This window comes from Halichoeres trimaculatus, unplaced genomic scaffold (genome assembly GCF_033239565.1).
Source record: "Halichoeres trimaculatus isolate MK-OKI-2021-1 unplaced genomic scaffold, fHalTri1.1 fHalTri1_scaffold_12, whole genome shotgun sequence".
Classification (NCBI taxonomy): domain Eukaryota; kingdom Metazoa; phylum Chordata; class Actinopteri; order Labriformes; family Labridae; genus Halichoeres; species Halichoeres trimaculatus.
This window is the reverse complement of record NW_027437190.1, coordinates 14369717-14392517: the sequence shown is the minus strand read 5'-3', so window position 1 is coordinate 14392517 and position 22801 is coordinate 14369717. Positions and strand designations below refer to the sequence as shown.

Below are 22801 nucleotides of genomic sequence, written 5' to 3'. Positions count from 1 at the left end.
GCGCTGCATGCCGGGCCGGAGGTGGACAGCTGTCTTCAGTCTGTGGAGGACCGACGTCACTGTTTGTGCTGCTCTGCGAAGATGGCGGAGGCTGCGGCTGTTCCACCGCATCGGTTTTTCTGTCACTGTTGTAAGGGAGAAGTGAACCCCAAACTCCCGGTAAGACACGCTTACTTCGCTCATGATCCGTCACAATGCCTCGTGTCGTGTAGGTGAATGGGGATGAGACGTCTCTTTCAATTACTGTTTGTTTCGATCGCTTGCTACAGCTAAAAATCCAGCTAGCCTGTTAGCAGTTAGCAGCGTTTGTTGTTGTTAACTCTCTAAATAAACTCGTGACACTCGTTAATGTTTCCGTTAAATCAAAAGGTAAAATTCACACATAGACAGGTTTGATGAGGTTTGTATTTTTAGGTCAGTAAGGTCAAAGCAACTGTGCTTGACGTCTTGCCTTGACAGCTTGGGGATTTGTGTTTTGCACAAAGCAACACTGAAAGCTGAGCCAAGGTCTCGTGTTATTGCCTTGCTATTTAATTTTACAGACAATATTAACACAAGTTGTCGTAAGGAAAGGTACTTTCATTTCCTGCTTTGGCTTCGGATAATGAACTTCTGACAGGACAACTTACGGGATTTCCCTTGGAGATGGACACAGTTTTTAGTTTCATTTTTAAAATCAAAAGCAAGGATATGCTGTTTTGACCAGAGACTCGCCAGACGTTGATATGTGTTCATTTTAAACTTAAAAAAATATTAAACAGCAATAATATTTTTATTATTTAGGATTAAAAATTCTCATAATTTGTTAGGTATGACAAAATTAAACGATCCAGGACTGCTTCATGTTTATTTCCTGATTTTTTGAGATTTAGTCTTAGTGTTGAAAACTGCTCTAGAGATGACTTCCTGCAACTTTACAGTGTATGGAGCTGTATACTTCATATTTATGCTCAAGTGTCAGATTTGATTACAATTCCAACATAATTGGTGTGATCATTTATTAAAATGTAAATTATTTATTACTGATCGATCCAGTGTCTTCTTTACCAGAAGAAGCTTGTTAACATCATTATCTTGGATTAAAGTCAATGGTTTATAGAATTTCAATGACTTATTATTACTATGTATCCAACCAATGACCTGTCATTTAAATAAGGGGAATATGTATAGAGATAAGATGTTTAATTTATTCAAGATATAACTTAATTATATAAATATAGCTGAGATTTAATAAGTGTAAATTTCAAAGTGTTTAGTGCGTGTCATCTGCATTAAATAGTGTATTTGTTAAGCAGTTATTCTGTCAGTCACCCAGTCCACAAAATAATTTGTTGTCAGCTTATTTTTATGTCATGGTTGAGGGTAATTCCAGCCTGCCCTGTCACGGTATCTAAACTGGCCTGCTTGTCTCAGACACACTCAATCCTGTGGCATGTCTTCACCGAGCCAACTGTCTGCGACACCCCCAGGTTTATCACCCCACACTACTACAGTACGTCCTAAAGACCACCTCTCAGTCATGTTTCCATTTTAACAACAGCTTTAACAACCTCTCTATGACAAAATGGTTCATACAAGTCACAGATTTTTGACCACTATTTCCAGCCATCACTCTGGTTTTAGATCCCTTATTTCATGACCTACTTCTTCCTTCACATCTGTTATAAAAGAAACCTATCAGACTAATCTCTTGTAACCCTGTGTGTGTGTGTGTGTGTGTGTGTGTGTGTGTGTGTGTGTGTGTGTGTGTGTGTGTGTGTGTGTGTGTGTGTGTGTCTTAAATGACCCAACTTCAATCCCGTTTCCTTGAGAAATTCCAGCTTTCAACTTGAGGAGACAGCATATGATCCAGCTGTAGGAACAGGCAGTAGTGTCCTCACCGTAGTGTCAGGTGGTTTCTAAAACATAGCACACAGTAGGTGTGGTTGGCAGACCAGCTCTACCTCCTGGGCTACATTCATACAGCACAAGCTGTCATACAAATCTGACTGATATTATCCTCGCTAAGAGGAACCAGCAGCGTTGTTTTGTTTACAACAACAATCCTTCTCAGGTCTTTTCAGTGTTTTTATGACTCCTCCAGGGCAAGGTGACAGAAAATGATTAATTGTCAAGTCAGTGACATTCGGTTGGTTGTTGCATGCTGATTCACCTCATTTGAATTTGTTCACATGTTGTCATACGAGAACTGAAAACTCATATATGTGTCTTGGGGGGTTGTATAAAAAACAAAGAAAGAAAAACACAAAGTAGTCTGTACTTTGAGAAGGCACAGGCAACATTGGTTGGTATCCTTTTTTTTTTTTCTTTTGAAAAGGTAATGAAACCCCCTGTTCTGGGATGCTGGTGACTGGGTGCTGTGTAGTCACTGCGTAAAATTCTGTTATAAGCACATTCTGATGGTTTGCAAATAATTTAGAGTCTGTATTTTAAATTCAAATAGAATGCAAAGACCATATACCAAATTAGGAATGTATTTTTTTGTTGTTTGTTTTTTAGGGAAATTTGTGCTTGTAAAATTTAATGCCAACATTGTAGTGGTCATGTTTGGAAAAGTGCAAAACACTGAAAAAAATTGGAATGCCAATAAAAAACCTTTTAAAAAATCCCCCAACTGGTGGGATTAATTTGCTACAGGTTAGTGATGGGACTAGAAATATGTATCTTCACACTCTATTGAAAAGAGACATGGCTTTGTGGACCCAGTTTGAAACTGCGTCCATGAAGCCAGGTTAAGACTGTCCCATGTAAAAAGGAAAAAAAAATCCAGAAACCCCGACAACTTTTCAGAGCCCTAGAACTGCCAAGATGGACTCGGGCAAAGTGGAAAACTGTGGCCTGACACATCAAAATTTGACATTTATCATTATTTTCTTTTGACTTTCTGGAAAGCACCACTGATGCCCAACAATATCTACAGGTTTTGGAGTAACATTCCCAAAACTGACATCGAGATGATCTTTTTTTTGGGGGGGTGGGGGTGGCCCTTGAATTTTTTGGAAAGACAGTGCCTAACCACACTGAGCCCATATCACAACAGCATGGCTCTGTTGTAGAAGAGTCCGGATGCTTAACTGTCAAGTCACGACTTGTCACTTTTTGAAAAAAAAAAAAAAGCATTATGAAACTCAGAATACTTCAAAAGAGACTCCAAACTGATGAGCTTGTCACGCTGTATATCTGTAACACAATGGTAAACATGTCCTGTCCTGACTTATTTGACACGTTGTAGGCATCAAATTTAAAATGAGAATGTATTCTTTATAAATCAATATCTTTCACGTCTAACACTAGACATGCAGCATTTGCAGTATTTTGAATGAATAAAGACTCTAGTCATTTTATGAACCATTAGATCCTGTTTAAAGATTACTCGGCGTCCAAACTATCTTGGTTGTAAAAGTTGGATGCAATAAATATTTCTCCCAACCTGTGTGACTCTGTTTTTGTTATGACTATTTCCAGGAGTACACTTGTCCAAGGTGTGAATCAGGGTTCATAGAAGAAGTAACAGAAGACTCCAGGTAAGAGGCTTACATTATTCTCCAGGTAAATATCCAAGGCCTGTAGACTGAGAGAGCTGTTTAGGCCAATTAGTAGTAGTCTGGAACAAAGGCAAGTCTATTAGCTGTGAGACATTTACTCACTGTTATTTACAATGTAATTCTAGTGATTTCAAAGTGAACAGACGATGAAGTTATTAGCTCTGATCTTCTCACAGTGTTGCAGTCAAAGATTTCATCTTTTGTTCTGCTGTTTTCCTCAGTCTTTTAGAGGGTGGTGCCAATGGAATAGATGACCCAGCCACACAGTTTGCAGAGGTAAGTGCTGGTGCAAGGAATTTGAGGGCAAATATGGTGAAGATGAAGGAATAATCAAATGCATTTTTTTTTGTCCCCCCTCACTGTACTCCTTTTCCTTAACGGTTGTCTCCTCTTACTCTTTAGCTATGGCACCTGTTGTTACTGGAGCGGCCATTCACAACAGACGCCGACACGCCGGACTCAGAACCTCGGCTACCTGGGGGCCGCTTGGGTAGTCTGAGTGACTTGGGAGGTTTAGGAGGGGGACCAATTGGGGGGTCAGTCCCAGCAGGGTTAGGGGGACCCATGGGGGGTCTACTAGGAGCCGGGGAACACTGGGGACCAGGGCGTCCCCCTCGCCTGCACAGCCAGAGGAGATACCGGTCCAGAGGCAGCAGTCGACCAGACCGCTCGCCTGCTGTTGAAGGGTAAGTAGGCGCTGAGTAGTTCTTCCTTTGCATCCTCTTGGCTCTCATCTGTGCCCAGCGTACTCCCACTTATTATAATGATGGTCCTATTTTATGCTCTCACACTCTTCACTCTCCTTATTTTTGGCCATGGCACTAGCTCTTGTGAATTTCTCTCTGTCTCAGGATTGTACAACAGTTCCTTGCCGGTCTCTTTGCCAACTCTGGAGTCCCTGGCGCGCCCCCTTTGTCGTGGTAAGGGATGACATCACAGTGTTGATATCCACCAAAACTATAATACTGTTTCTTATTAACCTGTGTGTGTGTGTGTGTGTGTGTGTGTGTGTGTGTGTGTGTGTGTGTGTGTGTGTGTGTGTGTGTGTGTGTGTGTGTGTGCGTGTGTGTGTGTGTGTCTCTCTCTCTCTCTCTGTCTCTCTCAGGACGGGGATGTTGCACTCTAACCCAGGGGATTACGCGTGGGGACAGGGAGGGTTAGACGCTGTGATAACACAGGTAAATCCAACTTAACATAACCTAATCTTAACTTAACGGCCCTAACTTGAAGGTTTTCTGTAGCTTACGTATATGTGTGTGTGTGTGTGTGTGTGTGTGTGCAGTTACTAGGTCAGTTGGAGAACACAGGGCCCCCTCCAGCAGAGAAAGAGAAAATTTCTTCACTCCCAACTGTCAATATCTCTCAGGAACAAGCAGGTCAGTATCCCATTTGTTTCCTTATTGTTTTAGCCTTCAACAGGATTTTCTACTGGATCCCTGGTGCCGCACAGACACAGCTGGAGCATTTAGTCTGATTCTGTGTATTAAAATGTTGTGTTCAGAGAAGCTCCCAAATTGACATCCTGGTACTAAGCATGACAGGATGCCGAGTAAATAATGGTTTTTATTTTACTGAATAGTTACTTAAATTTGGTTGCACACATTAAACCTGAGTAAGATAATGAATGTGTGTATGTGGCCCAATGAAAATGACATCATCATGTAGGTTCATGTTTTACAACTCACAAAGGCACTGGTGCTCAATGAATATCCCTGAAACTTTCTGATTGGGATGAAATACTGATTAACCTTCAGATGTAAAGCTGAGGTATCATATTTTGACTCTTGATCTATTACCTCTGCTGCTTTTCTTTGAGTCAATCTGTTCTTCTTGACTTGTCCACACTGAATTCTGTCCCATGCTGTACTCAGTTTTGACAGGGCTGTTGGTTGCTGATTCATGAATGAAGATCTACGCACCTCTTTTCTGGAGGTCTTAAAGTGGTCCTCCGGGATGGAACAAGTTGGGTCCTATCACAAGGTTTAGGGCAGAAATTACCCCTACAGCAGTGTTTTTGTGCAGCAGAAGCCCAGAGTGCTCGCATCAAACACCCCCTCCCTGCTCCTCTGCTGGTTTCCTCTGCACTCAGACAGGGCCATTTTTTACTTGACCAAAAACACAAATAAACGGACTCGTGTCGTAAAACAGCGCTAACTCCGCTGCAGAGCCACAGCTGGCTACGAGGCACTTGCTGCTTAGTGTATCAGTCCGCGCGTGCCAGATATAAACAAACGCAGGTAGTCTGCCAGGACAAAGAGACACGATGAGAACTAGAGCCTTATTTAGCGGTGTTCTTGTGTGAAAGCAACGTGCTGAAAATTCTCTAAATAAATGTGAATGAAGACCGATATCAGATTTTTTCGGTGGGAATCTGTTTATTTGTGTTTTTGGTCAAGTAAAAATTTGCCCCCATCTGAGTGCAGAGGAAACTGGCAGAGGAGCAGGGAGGGGGTGTTTGGTGCGTGGGCCCTGGGCTTCTGCTGCACAAAAACACTGCTGTAGGGGTAATTTCTGCCCTAATCCTTGTGATAGGACCCAACTTGTTCCATCCCAGAGTATCACTTAAAGGTTTAGGCCAAATTTTACAAGTGTAGTCATAAAACTATACTGTACACGTACCGTGGTGACATCGTTTTACTGCCTCGCTGTGAAACTTTAAGATCCATTAACATTTAGTTACCAAATACCCCAGTAGGTGACAGAAAATAAATAAATCACATGAAACTCTCTGAGATTTGACTAAAAGTGATTCTTAATAACCACATGTGTACCCTCTCTCCTGTAGACTGCTGTATGGAATGTCCAGTGTGCAAAGAGGACTTTGCTGTGGGGGAGCCAGTCAGACAGCTACCCTGTAACCACTTCTTTCATTCGGACTGTATAGTGCCATGGCTGGAAATGGTAAGCCACATCAAAGAACTCAGAAAAAGTGAAGAGCAGACTCATGTTGTGGATACTTATTTCTGTATGTAGGATATTTACAGTGCTGGTTAAGTATTAGGACATAAAAAAAAAAGTTTGACCATGTCTTAGCTACTATGTCCTCCATATTAGAAACAGGGTGAAGTTGGACAAAGAGGCTTTGATATCTTCAAATTTTTGCTGTAAAATATCCCAGGACAGGCTCCTAATCCATCTTTGAATTTATCCAACAAAGTCTGTAACTCTTAGGGATGGATTAATTTGACAAACAAACCTGCTCCATGTAATTATATGAAAAAGCCTGACGACAGAACATGCAGCCCGCAGCTGAATATAAGAAATAAGAGAGAGTTGGAAAACATACTTTATTTGACTAATGAAGGAGGGTTTTTTAATTCAAAGTTAAGGATCAGAGCATCATGTGATGTATGGATTAAATAAAATATCAACTTGTTTTAAAGTTTTGAACGGTAACTGTCCAGAGCTAACACTTTCAATATTCTGCTCTGCGGCCACACAGCATGACACATGTCCAGTGTGTAGGAAGAGTTTGAACGGAGAAGACAGCAGCAGCCAGTCCCCCTCAGAGTCCCCCTCCCTCTCCATGGACCCCCGCACACAGGAGAGATGGTCCTTCTGAGACACCCACCTGTGTCATCCCTCGCTTCTCCTGGCCCACATCCAACAACACGCAGAGAAGACACAACGCTTCTCACTCTCCTCTCTTCATCTCCGTTGCAGTCATAATCATCTCGGTCTGATATTTTTTTTGTATCTTAATTTTTTTTATTTTAATGCCTTTTTCCTCAACCATTTATACAGAAACCCTTACAGACGTCTTAACAGCCTCCTGCAGTCTGCTGGATCTCCTCTTTTTTTGCCTCACGACGAACCAGCCGAGACTGAAAGTGATCAAACCCATGTTCTCTACTTTTCTGTACTTCCACCTCTCAAGCAAGCTCCTTTTACGTTTCTGAAATGCACTGCTGCAATAGACTATTGTAAGGAAATGCCAGACTTAACGCCATACACCATGCCCTCATCAAGTCATTGGAATTAAAGCTCAAAGCTGCAACTGCGCCCTGGAAAATACAGTCAGGGTTCCTTAAACTCTTACACCAGAAGAAGAAGAAGAATACATAGAGCCTGTAATAAGTAAAATACTTATGAAGGGTTAAATAATGTTGAACTTTTGGGATTTTTTGTCACGATTAAGATGTGGATTCAACTCTGGGGGCACTGCTGTTAAACAGCCTCAAAGTGAAGCTGTGACAGAACTAAGGGATTCCTCACACCTTCTAGCACCATGAAATGAGTCATAGCAATAAAAGAGATAAATTAAATATCTAAAGACCATGGTCAATTAAAACCTCCTCCTCTTGGTGTATATATTCAAAACAGATGGCATCCTTCTGTCATTTTATTCCTCTGTCAAAGATTGTCCTCTGTTTCACATTTTTATCACTTTTTCTTTTTGATGTAAATAATTTTAGTCCAACAATTTATGGTTTGCAATGAAAAAAAAAACATTGAGAATGGAGATACAAATGTGAAATACCTGGTTATCAAGCTGTATATTATATATATGAAAAAATGTCTATGATGTATTAATAAATTGACAAAAAAACATCAGTTGACATGTTTTCGTTCACTTTGTTCACTCCTACCTTCACGATCACTCAAACCACAAAACTGACGCATAATACTTTACAATGATATGTTCTTTATTTAAAATTATAGATTAAATAGCATCAGGAGTCATTTACAAATTATGTACATTATTAATAAGATATCTTCAGAAATGATGAGGACACTTAATACAGTGTTTTAGCTGAAAATCAAGGCACCAGTTACTCTTTTAGGGAACCGACACTTCACTCTCAGGTACCTTCCCAGTGCAATTTGGTGTAAAGAATAAAATCACAAAAATTAGGTTGCTTCCAGTTTCTTGAAGCCTATTGAAGTGAACACTGAAATCACTGAAGCTGTGCAGAAAAAAAAAACAGATATAAGAAATCTTGGACCAAATGTGATAATGTGCATTGAGTGGTGTGATACTAGCCATATGTGTCTTTAAGTTAATCTTCTTTTTTTTTTTGGTTTGTTGAAGCTTCGGTCTCAAATTATTGATCAGTGTGTATTCCATGCGAGTGTGAGGATGGAGTGTGCCGGGGCTGTGGAGGGGATGTAGCCTACAGCTGGATCCCAGACTTCAAACTGGATTGCTGTTGAGGATCTATAAGAAACCCCCCAAAAATGGGTTAATGACAAGCTTTTCTTCATTTTCTCACAGTAAATCATTCCACATTTCATACCTGTTGAGGACAATTAGCACGACTGAGCCATCCGCTCTGATGAAGGCAGAATATTCCAGTTTTGTTTCCTCACTGGGGGACACGCCCACTCTCTGAGACCCCTCCCACAGGAACTTGCTGCGAATGACATTGATTTTTAGGGATGAAAAGGAGGTGAAAAGTCAACGACTGTGAACAGATAACATGTAAGTGTGTTTTCGTACCTGAAGTGGGCCATCCCGTAGAAGCTGGGCTGCTTGTAGAAGACATCACGCTTTGCATCCACTATAACGGGGCTGTCGACAAAATTTTTCACCCAGTTTGGCCCACCAGTCTGGTCCAACGCCAGATTCCAGTCAGTCCAACCCACCACATAATGATTTAAGTCCTGCCATGAAGAAAATAAAACACCCACAGGTTAGCATCTTGTCTGTGGCCTTGTTGTGAGAGGTGATGCTTTCTTTAAATGAATCTTTTGGACTGCTGCCTGCTGTTTCTTTCAACTGTCACAAGAACAACACATCTACATAAACAAATCCCTCCTGATTCTCAAGAAGTCTAACATCTGAATGCACCCATGCAAAATGGATAGAACTGATGGAGTCTAGTTTCCTTTGAGCGAGGGCAAAGACAAGAAACTAAACACCAGTTCCAGCATGCTTTGAGGGCCTGCAGGCACTATGTGCGGCCAAGTGCGACTTTTCAAACCTGCATTGCAGCATGAAGGGAGGTGATTCACCTTACGGGAACAGCTCCCAGCCTGTCAAGTCTCGCATCTGTTCCAGTGGATGTGACTGAACAGGCTTAACCTTAATGCATAAACAAAGATGATCTTGCCTCTAAGATGTCGTGTGCATACTGTTCAGCTCTGTCCCAGCTACCCAGCTTCACCCCTCTATCCAAAGGGTTCCAGCCCGAACACGCCTCAGTGCCGAACAGGTAATACTCAGGGTACAGGTGATGGGTGACTCCAAGGCTTAGCTCAGCGGGGACAAGGCCATCCATGTACCAGTGAACTGCCACACCGTGGATGTACTTTGCAGCATGAATATCACTTAATACCTGGAGGTATAACAGAGACATGAGACAGACAGCAGTGTCATTTATGTGGGTATCTTGTCAGATAAAAAAAAGGCAAAATTCATTTATGACAGCTTTTTTTTTTTTTTTTAAACAGTAATGAAAAATATTTTCTGCTCTATAAAGGCAGTTAAAAACTACTCTTAACTCCAAGACAACAGTGGGAAAAGCTAGCTAGCTTGTTGTGTCAGAATTTGTTGATGTTGAAAGCAAAATGTAAAGGAGACAAAAAGGATGTTAAATTGTATCTGATTAATATAACTGATTGTATCGTTACACTTGATTTTCAACACACTGGCACGCATCAGGCAGTTTGATTTTTAAAACAGGTAATAGCACAAAATCTCTGGTGTTAGAAATCTTAGAGAGCCTTGAATACTATTTGTTCAATCCTGCAGAAATCAATTACCAGACTGAACCTTTTCAGCTACACAAAGACAAGCTTTTTCCAAGGTAAATTTCTATCAAAAGCTCTGTTAGCTTGACACACAACAAAAACGCTCTGTTAGCTTGTCACACAAAAAAAACGTAGGAATAAAAGATGTGAAAACTATTGAAATGCATCATTCTGCTTTTCCCAGTCGCGTGGCAGGAGCCAATCCCAGCTGTCATTGAGCAAAAAGCGGGGTACATTAGGATCTTACCATAGGGACAAACATGCAGCCATTCACACCTATGGACAATGTAGAGTAGGGCTGAAAAATTACATGGAATTAAAACAGACATTGCAATGTAATAGAATGTAATTTTCAAATCCCAAAGGCTGCAATAGAAAAAAAAATATGAACACAGACCTGGAGGGAAAATAGTAACTTGTACTTGTTCTAGTTCCTAAAACTAGAAAAAGTCAATATGCTGTTTTTTTCTGGCTAAAACCCTGTGAGCATCGAAGATCCAAACAGTAGAATGATTGTGGCAAGCAGAGACACAACCCTTGTTTACTTTATTTTGTATGGTTTGTTACTCTCACTGACAACTGGAGGTCAGTAAAATTTCACACTGTTCCTTTTTTCTTTTAAAATTAAAAGTGCAATCCACACGTTTTTATACTTAAGTGGTTGAGCCAAAACTTCGTTTTTTCTGCACCGTTTGTGTTTTGTCACTGATAAGAGATCAGTAGGATCTTTATACATTTGATGTTCATAATAATGTTCACACAGTGTTTCTTCTTCATTTCATAAAAAGTGCATTCCACATGTTGACATATTTCAGTGGTTGAGCCAGATATTTGGTCTTATTTTCATTTCTGCACTTGATTTTGTGTAAGATTCATAGACGAGAGGATTCATTTTTATTTTTCATATCATTGTTCATATCAGGCCTGTTGTTCTGCAGTGCTTTGTTCCTTTATCCGATTTTATTTAAGGTAATTAATGATAATTATATTACACATCTACGAGGTTTGAAGTTAAATTCATCAGTCAATATTAGGGTTGAACGATTTTGGAAATTAATCTAATTGCGATATTTTTAGACCAATATTGCGATTGCGATTTAGCATGCAATTTTTTGGGGGGGACCTTTATCTTCTGCATTGTTCACTTAACACAAGTTTTAAGTCATTTCATAGTATGACTAACCAACAACAGATACTGTTAGCATTTAAACAAGTCTTTTTTGCATTTCTTAATTGAATAAGAAAAAAGGAACAGTGTGAAATTTTACTGACCTCCAGTTGTCAGTAAGAGTAACAAACCATACAGAAAAAAAGTGACAAAGGGGTATGGCTCTACGATCTACTGGATGGATGTTTGTAGCTCACAGGGTTTTTTTGCCAGAAAAAAAACAGCATTTTGACTTTTGTTGGTTTTAAGGGAGAACAAGTATAAGTTATTATATTCCCTCCAGGTCCGTGTACATGAAACTTTTTTTTTCTAATTGCAGCATTTGCGATTTGAAAATTGCATTCTATTACATTGCGATAACGGTTTAAATTTGATTAATTCTTCAGCCTTAGTCAATATTCTGCTGTGATTGTAATAGTTAAATAAAGATATGTTATTTGTAACAATTCATGCACCAATTCATCTTATTTCATAATAACATGTAGGCCTGGACTACAGGAAAGAGTTGTTTTATATGGTGACAGTATTCTTTGTCATGTTGGTCATACCATAGACCACCCCAACAAAACAAAACAAAAAAAAACACACCATAAATTGCAATCTCAGTATTGGTCCAAAAATTGCAATTCGATTATTTTCCAAAATTGTTCAGCTCTAACTCAGAGTGACCAATTTGCCAGACAAACATGTTTGGGGCTGTGGGAAAAAGGCAGTACATCCAAAAAGAACCTCCCCAGTCTAGGAATCAAACCAGGAACTTTTTTGCTGTGATACAACAGTGTTAGCCACTGCACCACAGTGCTTCTCTACTCTGGAAAAAAACAAAACCTTTTCTTACTGAACTGTTTGGCTAATTAACCTATAATGTGTTACACACATATACCGTAGTGCTGTTTTTGTCTTGAAATTTGTCTCATGTGTTTTTTTTGCCTCATTTTGTCTTTCTATGAATCTAGTCTGCGACACCAAAGCAGCCTGAGGTAAATGAAAGTTCACCATGACTTTCCCACTCTTCCTCCCTCTCCCTGTCCTTGGACTCACCACTTTGGCCCAGAGCGGCAGCAGCAGGCGGTTGTCATCCAGTATGAGGATGTGTGTGTGTGGGTGTGATGAAGCGTGTAGAGCAGGACCCAAGTCCAGAGCCACCCAGTCCCTCTGCTCCTCTGGAGTGAAGCCCAGAGCCTGGAAACTGCAGAACAGATACTTCTCAGTCTAAGAACTGCACTGATGGTGAATTCTGTTTAAAATAATGCACCTGTAGTGGGTCATTTCTCCTGCAGTGGGCTCATTCCCTGTGGTCACCGCCCAGAAGGTCAGGTTATGTTTAGCATATTCCTCAAGGAACCTGAGAGAAAGAAAGTGACAGCAGAGTAAGCTTTCTCCATAATGAGTATTACCAACAGATAACATCACATCCAGGTGAGGCCTCACATGTCACCTGATATAATAATGAGCCCAGGTCTTGTACTCCTTGCCACCAGGCTGGCCTTTCAGAGATCCCTTTCCGATGAGTGCATTATTTGTTTTCATCCATGCGGGGGCGCTCCAAGCACTCGCCAGCAGAGACAAGGGGTGAGGGGACAAGGCCTGAGCACGCTGCAGGAGAGGGATCTGAGCCGAAGAGGAGAAGAGGGAAATATCAGGAGGGAATGATGAGGATGTGTTTGAGTGATGAAAGCAGACAGACCTTCATGTTGACATCTTCGAGGGCCAGAGTGAAATTATCCAGGTTGTAGTCTCCAGGTGTGTCAGCATATGTGTAGAGACGGGTGGAGAAATCGCAGCTGGCCATGGGCACACGTACCACACTGTAGCCAATACCTGCAGGGCAGCAGCATTGATAACAGCTAAGACTGGCTTAGAATTCAAAACCAGCATTTTTGGGACTAATTAGAAGCTGAACATATAAATGATATCTGAGTAATTCTGTACATTAAACTATTCAACCCATTAGTTATCACTTCACTTTACTTGTTTTTTTTTTCAGGTATTATCAGGAGTACATGTAGGAAATCATAACATACCACCATGACTCATTGATCATACTTTATAGAGAAATTGGATAAACATGCCAGCAGTGGTCCCCTACAGAAAATGTTTCACAAAAGGAAGTGATGGTATAATCTAAGAGAGCCATTAAATTTTAAGATACATAGATGTCCAACTACAATTAAAAAAATCAGCATAACAAATAACAGAGTGACATCATGGAACAGACTGAGTATGGAAGACCATTTTGATCAATTAAATCAGTCCTAGGATCCTCCCATTCTGTTTATTTACTTGTTTATTCATTTGATTTATTCTCTATTGTCAGCACAGGATAATATGTTTAGTTATTTGTGTTTGGGAGTTTATGGTTAGGATACAGAATAATGTAAACTAATTAATAACAAATTATGAAAGGGGCAAGAGGTAGGATTTAATGAGCTGATGCTTCTTCTACTCCTTTTTGAACATGTTAATATTGTTTCAATTGTTTTGTTTTCATCATTGTTTTTTCAGTGTTTTCATTTCTTATTTTTTTCTGTCAATGTTCTTCTCTTTTTCCTCTTTGTATTTTTCTCATATGTTCGAAATAGAGCCCTTATCAATCAACTTATTTATTAATTCATTCATTTATACCCCAGGCCCAACTTGAACAAACATGTTGTTAGCATCAAATTTAAAATAAACATAAATTTCAGATTTCAATAACATTTTATTTTCCATTTCTACATTTGTTAGATTGTATTCATGCTATTTTCAGCTAAACATCAGGTACCAATGATCTTTTAATAAACATTAAAAGAATAATTTCTGGTTTCAGTGTTTTATATCATTCCTGTATATATTCTCTGTATATTTTCTTATTTCATGCTCATGTTACACACTTATAATCAACTACACTGCTATTCGATAAATTATTAGTGTTTTTTCTCAGAACTGGTTTATAGCAGTTAAAGGTGTCAGTATACCTTCAGGTGAAAAGTACTGTCTCAGCAGCTGATCCTGTGCACCAGCAGACAGAGAAAGAATGTTCATGGCTGCTGCATCTGTCATAGCTCCTCCGAATCCCCTGATCCTCTGGTACTTCTGGTATGGAACCATAGTCAGTCTGAGACCTGAGAGACAAAGTAAACACAAGATTTCTTCTACACCTGCAGTACACCCAAGACATCACAGTAAGTAGTCCTTCATCACTCACCTGTTCCTGTGCTGTTCATCTGGACCTGACCCTGAGCTGCCTCCAGTCTGCTACCTGCCATGCTGCTCAGGTAAGAGGCGAACTGACCCAGAGGAGGCAAAGTGACCAACCCAACACTGTCACAGTATGTTGAGTTACACTCACACACCACAGAGTCGTGGCCGAAGCTCCTGGCAACACATTTATTACTTCCTGAAAGTAAAAAAAAAGAGACATGTCTCAACAAACTCGATTTCATTCATGATTGGGGCTGCTTGATTTACTGACGTGCTTGCAAGAAAACAACTGTGACCAACATCTGTTGTAATGTGTTACCTGCACAGAGAGTCACTTCAGCTGTGAGGAAAACAAAGGCCAGGAGTGCAAATGATGATGGTGACAATGACTGCGCCATTTGGTCTGGAAACAGAAAATATCATGCGTTTGAAATCGCTTGAACCTATGTAGACTCAGTGTCAGGAAGCATTTTACACAAGCTAAACTTCACCTGAACAATTACCCACCTGCTCCCTTCATTCAGCTGACTCGTGCACATTTTATTGTCATGTTAAATACTGCAGTGTTCAGGAGATTGTCTCACCTCACAGGGTCCGCATGAAAACTCTCTCATGTCCTGGGGGTTTCTAAAAGTAACCTGGCCCACCAGTCACCTCAATTTAATCCGATCCACCAAACAAGCTACTCATGTTTATGCGACCAGTAGACTTTTAGACAGTCATGTGACGTGAAACCGTCACGTGAACATACACGCAATACCTTGACCTACAGCCAGATGGCGACACCCCATCGTCAAGACGAGGAGAAAAACAGGAGCTCCAGCTTCCCTGGGGTCATAATTCAGAGAATGGCGTCGTTTCTTCAGGTTTATGAAGACTTACAGACTTTCTTACTGCTTTAGCAACATTTGGCTTCAGCAGACGGTTTTTCTTTTACAGTTTCATTAAGTTATTTAATACAAATGGTTTTTGCTTGATCAGGGTAGGCCTATATGCTAAAATCCTGAGGTTGATTTCAATATCTTTTTAAGACTTTTTCAAAAACCTTTAAAAAAGTTTTAAGACTTTATCGCAGCTTTCCGTTGTTGTTGTTGGCATCCACTTTTTAACAGTTGTAGTTTGCATTTTTACAGAAATGATGTAAGCTAAGGAGGAATAAAGCTTGAAAGAATAAATGAAACTAAAGGCAGGTTTATAGACAACCCCACAACAAGTAACAAGACTTATTCAAGGCCAACTTGCTAAAAAAAAAAATGAGAAAGTACTTAATCATTTTTAAAATTTAGGACATGTGTCGGAGATTGTGTGATTTACTTTAATGTTGTATTTGATTTCTCTTTATGAAACTAGAAATGATGTTTATTTATAGCTGGTGTTTATACCGCTCACAATTCTTATTGTTGTTTTTTATTGTAACTAGAGTCTTTATGTACAATTTTCCACTTTGGGACTAATAAAGTAACTCTATTCTTTTCTATTCTATTCTATTTTAGAACTTTATTGGCTGATTGTTTAACGTCCCAATCAGGGGACAGTTGCAAGGAGGAAAATAAATATTCATGGATATTTTTTGGGTCAAAGCTTGAATACCTATGAAACTTAATACCTCATAAAAACCACAATTAAGACTTTTAAATACTTTTTAAGGGCCTTAATTTTCCCAAAATTGATTTATCAACTTTTAATACTTTTTAAGACCCCGCAGACACCCTGTTGATAAAACAAAAGAAATTACTTTAATGTGTTGTAGATAGATAGCCCACATTTAGATCCATTTCCGGCAAAGTTTCCCCTTATCAGTGACGCACTATGAAATTGTTGTTGATAAGTTGCATATATACTATTCTATTCAACGCTGTAATGTAAGAACAATTATTATTAGATTTGATTTATTTCTCAAGATGCACAGACTGGAAGTTGAAATAAAGGAAACAAAAGGCCCCATTTTCATTCATTGTAATCACCATACAATGCCCTTTCAGTTTCTCATACAACAAAACTTTTTTTTCTTATGTATTTAATATTTTATTATCACAAGTTACACATGCAACATAATTTACAGTGGGGCACATTTTACAGACTTGAACATTTGTTTAATTGAGTAACTGACAAACTGTATGATTGTTTTATATTTCTGTGACACTTCAGCGGGAGGCACAAATTCTTTCCAACAGCCATGGGTTTCTGTTGCTCAAAAACACAATTTCTTTCTTGCCCTCCTCTGTTTGACCTGATGAGAGAAAATCATAGCTGCAGTCACTAAAAAAGCATCACTCACATTTCACTGAAAGCATAGAAACCACAGACTCATCACTTACTCATTGGATGCTGCAGCCAGCGGCGGTCCATGTAATAGAGGTAACAGCTCTCAAACTCCTTTTCACTGTAGTTGGGCACTGACACTGGGACAAACGGGTCCATGTTGTCAAACCCAGTCTGATGGACAAAACCAGCATCACAACATCAACAACACAACATCACAACCTAGATCATTGTCATTTAAATGTACATAGTTACTTACTAAACAAACTCAAAGGTAAAAACAGATCTTTATAGTATCGTGTGTAAAAGTGACTGTTTTAAATGAAAGAGGGGTTAAAAAATCTTAAGACATGTTCAAATCAAAGGAGATGCTCAAGTTTGTATGGTCAGGAGTAAAAACAGATGACTACTTTTTCACCACAAGATAAATGTTTGTACTATTTAAAGAGACAAGACTAATGTGTGACTCTACTTTGTTGTTGAGCTTTAACAGAGAAGGTTTTTCAAAATTATAGATTTATTGGTCCATTAGGAAATGGATCTTACGACATGCAGACATCAGTTGAGTACTAACACTAAAAATAATCACTTCAACACAATCACAAGGTGTGACGCTTGAAGCAGGGACAGCTTCAGGCATTAAACTACATGAACAAAGTAGACAGAATGGGAACAGAACTGACACATTAAAAGATTGAATAGTGCTGAGTTTGTGTTCCTCAAACGCTTTCCTTGTGTGTTTAACAGCCCAGTCAGTACAGAGCGAGAGCAATTATGCACAAAACAAAGGCTGGGACTCATCCTTTGTTGACAAATGTCACACATAATCTGTTCACTTGTAATACCAATGGATATAACAGGCTGTTTTGTTGTTGTTGAGATTCTCAGTACAAAGAAACAGGAAAGCATAACTGAAATCTTGTCTCTAGGGCAGGTTTGCAATTTCCTGACTAATGACTAAGGTTATAATAGATATGAAAAAGGCTCATCTGCTGTCAAAGCTCAGGGGGAAGACACTTCAGTACAATGAAAGGACTTCTGACCTCTCCCAGCAGCTCTTGAGGCAAATAGTCAGATTTTGAAGTGTAGAGCGACCCCGTCTGAGACAGAGTTGTGATGATGGTGCCTCCAGTCTGTGACAGAGAGAGCAAGTGTTACTGGAGAAAAATCTGCAATCAAACATTCTCAAACAACTTTGGTGCTTAAGTGTTTCCTTCTCACCCAATCGTTATTCAGCAGCTTCCTCAGGTTACAGACCAGAGTGAGCTCATCTGGATCTACCTGATGAACAGAAAGAGGAATATAAGGCAAACAGTCTGTGGACGCACACACATGAAGACAAGAATTCAAGGACTGCATGTGCTTCCTTACAGCACTCTTGTCTTCCTTCTTAATCGTAGATTTTCCCCACAGGGCATTGACACCATCCACAGCCACAGCCAGGCGAAAGTTTGACTCCGGCTGCCCGCTCTGCTGCTTCAGCTCCTTCATCAACGCCCCCACAACATCACTGCTGCTCTTCACACGAGATATGCCCTACAGCAGACAAACACCAAGTCAGCAATGACGACAACATCCTACACAGCAGAAACTTAAGGGGAATCCATCAACTCTACTCATAAATATCCATAACATGTCCTGGAGAGCTCCACTACACATGATGTATAAAACCTTTGTGGCTGCCAATTAATATCAGATCTAATTACAGCCTTCATTGAGCTCACACTACCTCCAACAGCGGCAAATGATGCAGGGAGAGGTAGAGCAAGAATGCTTGCAGAGATGAAAATTTTAATGGCTTAACATAAATCTGTTGCCCTTTTCAGCCTTTGTCAGTGTGGTTCAAAAATAATGTGCTGATCCACCCCCAGGTCGGCCTCTTGAATATTGATCATTAATAAAAACAAGCCAGGTGAAAGATGAAACCTTCAAGACCTTTATGGGGAAATGGTTGGGGTGGAAGAAATAAAAGCTAACAGACACAAAAGATGACTGGCAGATGTAACGTGTCGTGGTGATCAATTGGTCTCCAATGAGCACACATTAAAAATACTTAAGAGCTAGTAAAATCAAGAGATGAAGGCAGGATATCATAAATTCCTAACACAGACCTTTGAGAGACTTACCTGATCCACCAGCTCCAGTAGTGAGCTTCCCTCCTCAGAGAACTCTCTCTTTGTCCACATGTAACGCTGCTTTGTCTTTATCTAAGAGAAACAGCAAAGTACAGATGACAGATTGATTACATGAGCTTGACCTTTTACTTTCCCTGCCACTACTATGAATAAGCTGAGCTAGGTGCTTATTATTGTTCATCATTATTGCATTAAACTGTAAATGTAAGATAATCTCTTTTACTGATAAAAAACGTCATGCTGTTTAATGTCTACTGTGCCATTCATATGCACTGTGTACACCGTTTCTGTTACAGCTGTGCATATTGCTTAACAGTGTTGCTATCATGGAGAGTAATAGCTTTTATCAATCAGCATGTGACCTCCCAGAAAACAAAACAAAGGCTCATTTAAAATTTTTGAGAACAATGTGACAAATTTGAAACTACTCTATAAGTATTACTCTGTCCATGTGTACTTAAATAATTTACTATTCAATAACTTTTATCTTAACAAGTATTGATTATGTCTTTTTTTATGGTCAAGCGTTAAAACCAAATTTTACCTTTGTAAGCAAGAGCTCATTAGTTGTTCTGAAGTGACGTAACCATTCGGTGGCTTGTAATGGCTGATCAAAGCGAGAAGGGTTGAAAGAAGAGGGAAGCAGCTCCTTACAGTTCTTAACCCAGAGATGAGCTGCAGTAATAAAAAACAAACAAACATGATGTTATCCCTGGACTGCTGTAGGGTCAGCTGTAAGTCAAACACTTAATGTATAGGATTTTTTTTCACCATCAGGAATATGCAGCACCAGCCATCCCTGCATGTAGCAGAAGTGGACAGTGTGACAGAGAGACATCGTCTTCCCACTGCCCTTCAACCCATCTGAAGAACTTATTAAGGTGAACAACAGATTAATTAGGATAGATCAAGAGAAGAAGGGTGTTGTGTGTGTGTGTGTGTGTGTGTGTGTGTGTGTGTGCGTGTGTGCGTGTGTGCGTGTGTGCGTGTGTGTGTAAGAGACGGAACAGGTGTTTTGAAGGATACAGAATACATAACGCGTAGGAGGCTTGCTAAAGTCTGCTTTCTTCAGGTAAGAGATGACCTCCAGAGCAGGCTGCCTCACCATCACACAGGCTTCATTAAATGTTTTCATCTGAAATGACAAAAACAAGATGTTTACTGCTTCAAAATAAAAAGGAATCTTAAAAATGAAAAAAATATTTTAGTTTTTTTTTTTTTTTAAACACTAAATGCACATACCTGTTGTTGAAAGTACCGAGGGAGACCATGAGGAAAAGCAGTGTGTGTGTGTGCAGGGGGCAAAGTGTAATACTGCCCAATATGTTTCTCTGTATGGCATGCCTGCAAAGAGACAAACAGTGAGATTCCATAATTTGGTTACCTCAGAACCTCTTAGCACGAGGATATCTGAACTGGTCTCGTCAGATTTGCATACCGGATCATTCTCCCTTGTTCTGAAGACTGCGAGTGGCTCTGGTTCTGGCTCTGGATCTAAAACCAAAGCTTCTTGCTGCTGCTCACATCCACTGGTATGAAGTAACCTTGCATGGGTTACCTACAAAAGGTAAATCAGTAATATTCTTATTTTATCTATATGTCATAAATATCTTCAAAAGCCTAACCCTAACTGGCTCATATGTCAGTGTCTAAATAAACAATGATGTTAAAGAAAATAACTAAAGACAAGCATTATCAAATGTTTTGTAAATAAAAAAGTGTTACAATGAAAGTTTAATCGGTCATGATCTGATTCTTATAAGCGCCAAGCACATACACACACACACACACACACACACACACACACACACACACACACACACACACACACACACAAGTTTAATGAGATGATTAATGCATTTTCACCTCGGGTCATACTGAAGTACTTATGTTTTGTGATTCTCTGGGAGTGATGGAAGCTTCTTACCTACAGCTTTGAATAAAATGAATATATAATGACTGTCCTAAAAACTGGTTTTACTTATATTCCTTATAATTATCTTTAAAAATAATTCAAAACATTACGTAAAAATATGACATGTTGAAAATGAGCTGAAGTTACACGAACGTAGGATATCATGATAGCAATTTAAGTAAAGTTTATGACAAGCTATGGAATAAACGTGCTGCAAATTCACCTACAAACGGTGAAAAATACAGAAATGTGTTCTGCGGCAGTGTTCTGTCCATACAATGTTAGAGTGATACTTGAACAGCATTCGTTTTATTTTAACAGACTGCAGTAATCCTACCGTTCGTCGTAGTCTGAAGGACAGTCTGTAGAGCGCCATAATCTGAAGACAGGGAAACATATCAGTTAGTCACAATTCTGGGATCCAAATAGCCAAAATGTTACGAAATGTGTGAAATAGTGACACACGGACGTCCTCTAACCTTGCGTAAACATTTAGCTAACAGCTAACAGTGGTAGACACGCATCTTACAGATGATGTTAGCAATGCGGAGCTAAGCGAGCACAGAAAGTGTGTTTACCTTAGAATTACTTCATTTATTATTCACTGACGGGAATTTCAGGCTTGGGTAAACTGCAGACCAATCTCCCTTGATATGTTCTTAGGGACGCTAAATAGCAAACATTTAGCTGAACTCAATGTGCCAAATCTGTCATGGACACCGCCATCATGAAGCACACAGCCGGATGTGACGTAGAGCCTATCTATGTCTGCGGAACCAATGAGGTGACATCCCACGAGCCAGGCAGCAACAACAGAACGAAATATTTACATAGACTTATGACACATTTTACCTGCCTTAAAAAACAGCTATTTTAGTTAAAGACAACATATTGTTAGTCAAGTAATTTCATGAACTACTTCGACATAAACAAGATTGGAATAAGCTGAATTTAAAACAAACCTCTGCATTTGTTTTACCAACTGTACTTTTGTAATTTTGATTAATTTGTTGTTTTATACTATTCTGATAGCCTACTCACTTTACTTATTTTGTTGTATATTTTGTATATACTTATCACGTATCATCCCTAGCTATAGCTTCAGACCAAACAGTCTTCACAGTATTAATCTGCTTTTATATAAATGTAAATTACTATGTATAAATGTATTATTATATAACATTTGAAAATTGATATCTAAGTAACTGAATCTTTTGTCACTTTGCATAGAGCACTAAATGGTCAGGCTTCAGCTTTTATCAGTGAGCTCCTGAAACCTCCAGTGGGCCTCGACCTGAGGTCCTCCATTCCGGGTGTTTTGCTGGTTGTGCCTCTTACCAGGCTCAACACTGAAGGAGACTGTGTTTTGAAGATGTTGGTCCTAATCTTTGGAACAGTCTCCCATTGAATTTCAGAAATGTGGGTTCTTGATAAATCGATGCAATACAGATCTGGACAGAATTACATTTGTTTGGGTTGTCTTTGCCTGCTTATGTTATCTTTTTGTATTTATTGTAATTTCTTTTTTCCCCTGTATTATCTTTACTAAGAAGCACTCTGAGGCCTCTACTCTTAAAATTTGCAATGTAAACAAACTCTACTTACTCTTTTGTAACCAGAATTTTCATAGTCCATGGGACTGGAAACTTACTACTAATACCACAGATTGCCATATTTTCAAATCTCATTTGTATCTGAAACTAGAGCAATTTGGTCTAAAGAAAGCAGACTAATTAACATACTACCAAGCCAACTTGTGTTTTGTATAGGATAAGTATGGCAGAAGATGGATCAGCCAGTCAATGTCAGCACCAAAAAAGTTTAGTATCCCATGGGACTGAAGAGGTCAGTGTTGTGTTTCACTTTTTCTACACTACAGTGGCATTCAAATGCTATTAGT

General features: G+C 39.5%; 3 protein-coding genes across 4 annotated transcripts; 1 reads left to right on the top strand and 2 right to left on the bottom strand.

Annotated features, from left to right (window-relative positions):
• Nucleotide 1: 1 nt before the first annotated feature.
• rnf115a (ring finger protein 115a) lies at nt 2-8056 on the top strand. Its single transcript, XM_074684497.1, has 9 exons — nt 2-159; nt 3466-3524; nt 3767-3821; nt 3948-4231; nt 4397-4465; nt 4651-4723; nt 4828-4921; nt 6331-6446; nt 6988-8056. Exons 1-9 carry the CDS (start codon nt 82-84, stop codon nt 7105-7107), a joined length of 948 nt encoding a protein of 315 aa, XP_074540598.1. The 5' UTR covers nt 2-81; the 3' UTR covers nt 7108-8056.
• Nucleotides 8057-8170: 114 nt separating this feature from the next.
• Nucleotides 8171-15329, bottom strand: gba1 (glucosylceramidase beta 1). 2 transcript variants are annotated; one of them, XM_074684494.1, is made up of 12 exons: nt 15174-15329; nt 14909-14992; nt 14594-14785; nt 14364-14510; nt 13094-13227; nt 12845-13017; nt 12662-12751; nt 12448-12595; nt 9599-9823; nt 8986-9149; nt 8783-8899; nt 8171-8703 (listed from the first exon to the last, which is right to left on the bottom strand). In XM_074684494.1, the coding sequence occupies exons 2-12, from the start codon at nt 14985-14987 to the stop codon at nt 8598-8600; spliced, it is 1575 nt and encodes a 524-aa protein (XP_074540595.1). In that variant the 5' UTR covers nt 14988-14992; nt 15174-15329; the 3' UTR covers nt 8171-8597. The 2 variants fall into 2 exon arrangements, with proteins under 2 accessions (XP_074540595.1, XP_074540594.1); XM_074684493.1 differs by having other exon boundaries at nt 15097-15327.
• A 1200-nt stretch (nt 15330-16529) lies between these two features.
• Nucleotides 16530-21667, bottom strand: dap3 (death associated protein 3). The gene is made up of 13 exons (XM_074684495.1): nt 21480-21667; nt 21239-21280; nt 20425-20544; nt 20229-20330; nt 20013-20121; nt 19758-19850; nt 19531-19661; nt 18978-19058; nt 18223-18387; nt 18073-18132; nt 17895-17984; nt 16908-17025; nt 16530-16819 (listed from the first exon to the last, which is right to left on the bottom strand). Exons 2-13 carry the CDS (start codon nt 21275-21277, stop codon nt 16734-16736), a joined length of 1194 nt encoding a protein of 397 aa, XP_074540596.1. The 5' UTR covers nt 21278-21280; nt 21480-21667; the 3' UTR covers nt 16530-16733.
• Between the last annotated feature and the right edge of the window lie 1134 nt (nt 21668-22801).

Bases quoted from the DNA above. Each gene is read 5' to 3' on its own strand.
- dap3 (XM_074684495.1), bottom strand. From the start codon at position 21,277: ATGGCGCTCTACAGACTGTCCTTCAGACTACGACGAACG. The intron at 20,545-21,238 runs GTAGGATTACTG...TACCTTTTGTAG, and splicing joins CCTTCAGACTACGACGAACG to GTAACCCATGCAAGGTTACT. The intron at 20,331-20,424 runs GTATGCAAATCT...GTCTCTTTGCAG, and splicing joins GAACAAGGGAGAATGATCCG to GCATGCCATACAGAGAAACA.
- gba1 (XM_074684493.1), bottom strand. The intron at 9,150-9,598 runs GCAAGATCATCT...TCTTCATGGCAG, and splicing joins ATGCACACGACATCTTAGAG to GACTTAAATCATTATGTGGT. The intron at 8,704-8,782 runs GTATGAAATGTG...GGTTTCTTATAG, and splicing joins GTGCTAATTGTCCTCAACAG to ATCCTCAACAGCAATCCAGT.
- rnf115a (XM_074684497.1), top strand. From the start codon at position 82: ATGGCGGAGGCTGCGGCTGTTCCACCGCATCGGTTTTTCTGTCACTGT. The intron at 4,724-4,827 runs GTAAATCCAACT...GTGTGTGTGCAG, and splicing joins TAGACGCTGTGATAACACAG to TTACTAGGTCAGTTGGAGAA. The intron at 4,922-6,330 runs GTCAGTATCCCA...TCTCTCCTGTAG, and splicing joins TATCTCTCAGGAACAAGCAG to ACTGCTGTATGGAATGTCCA.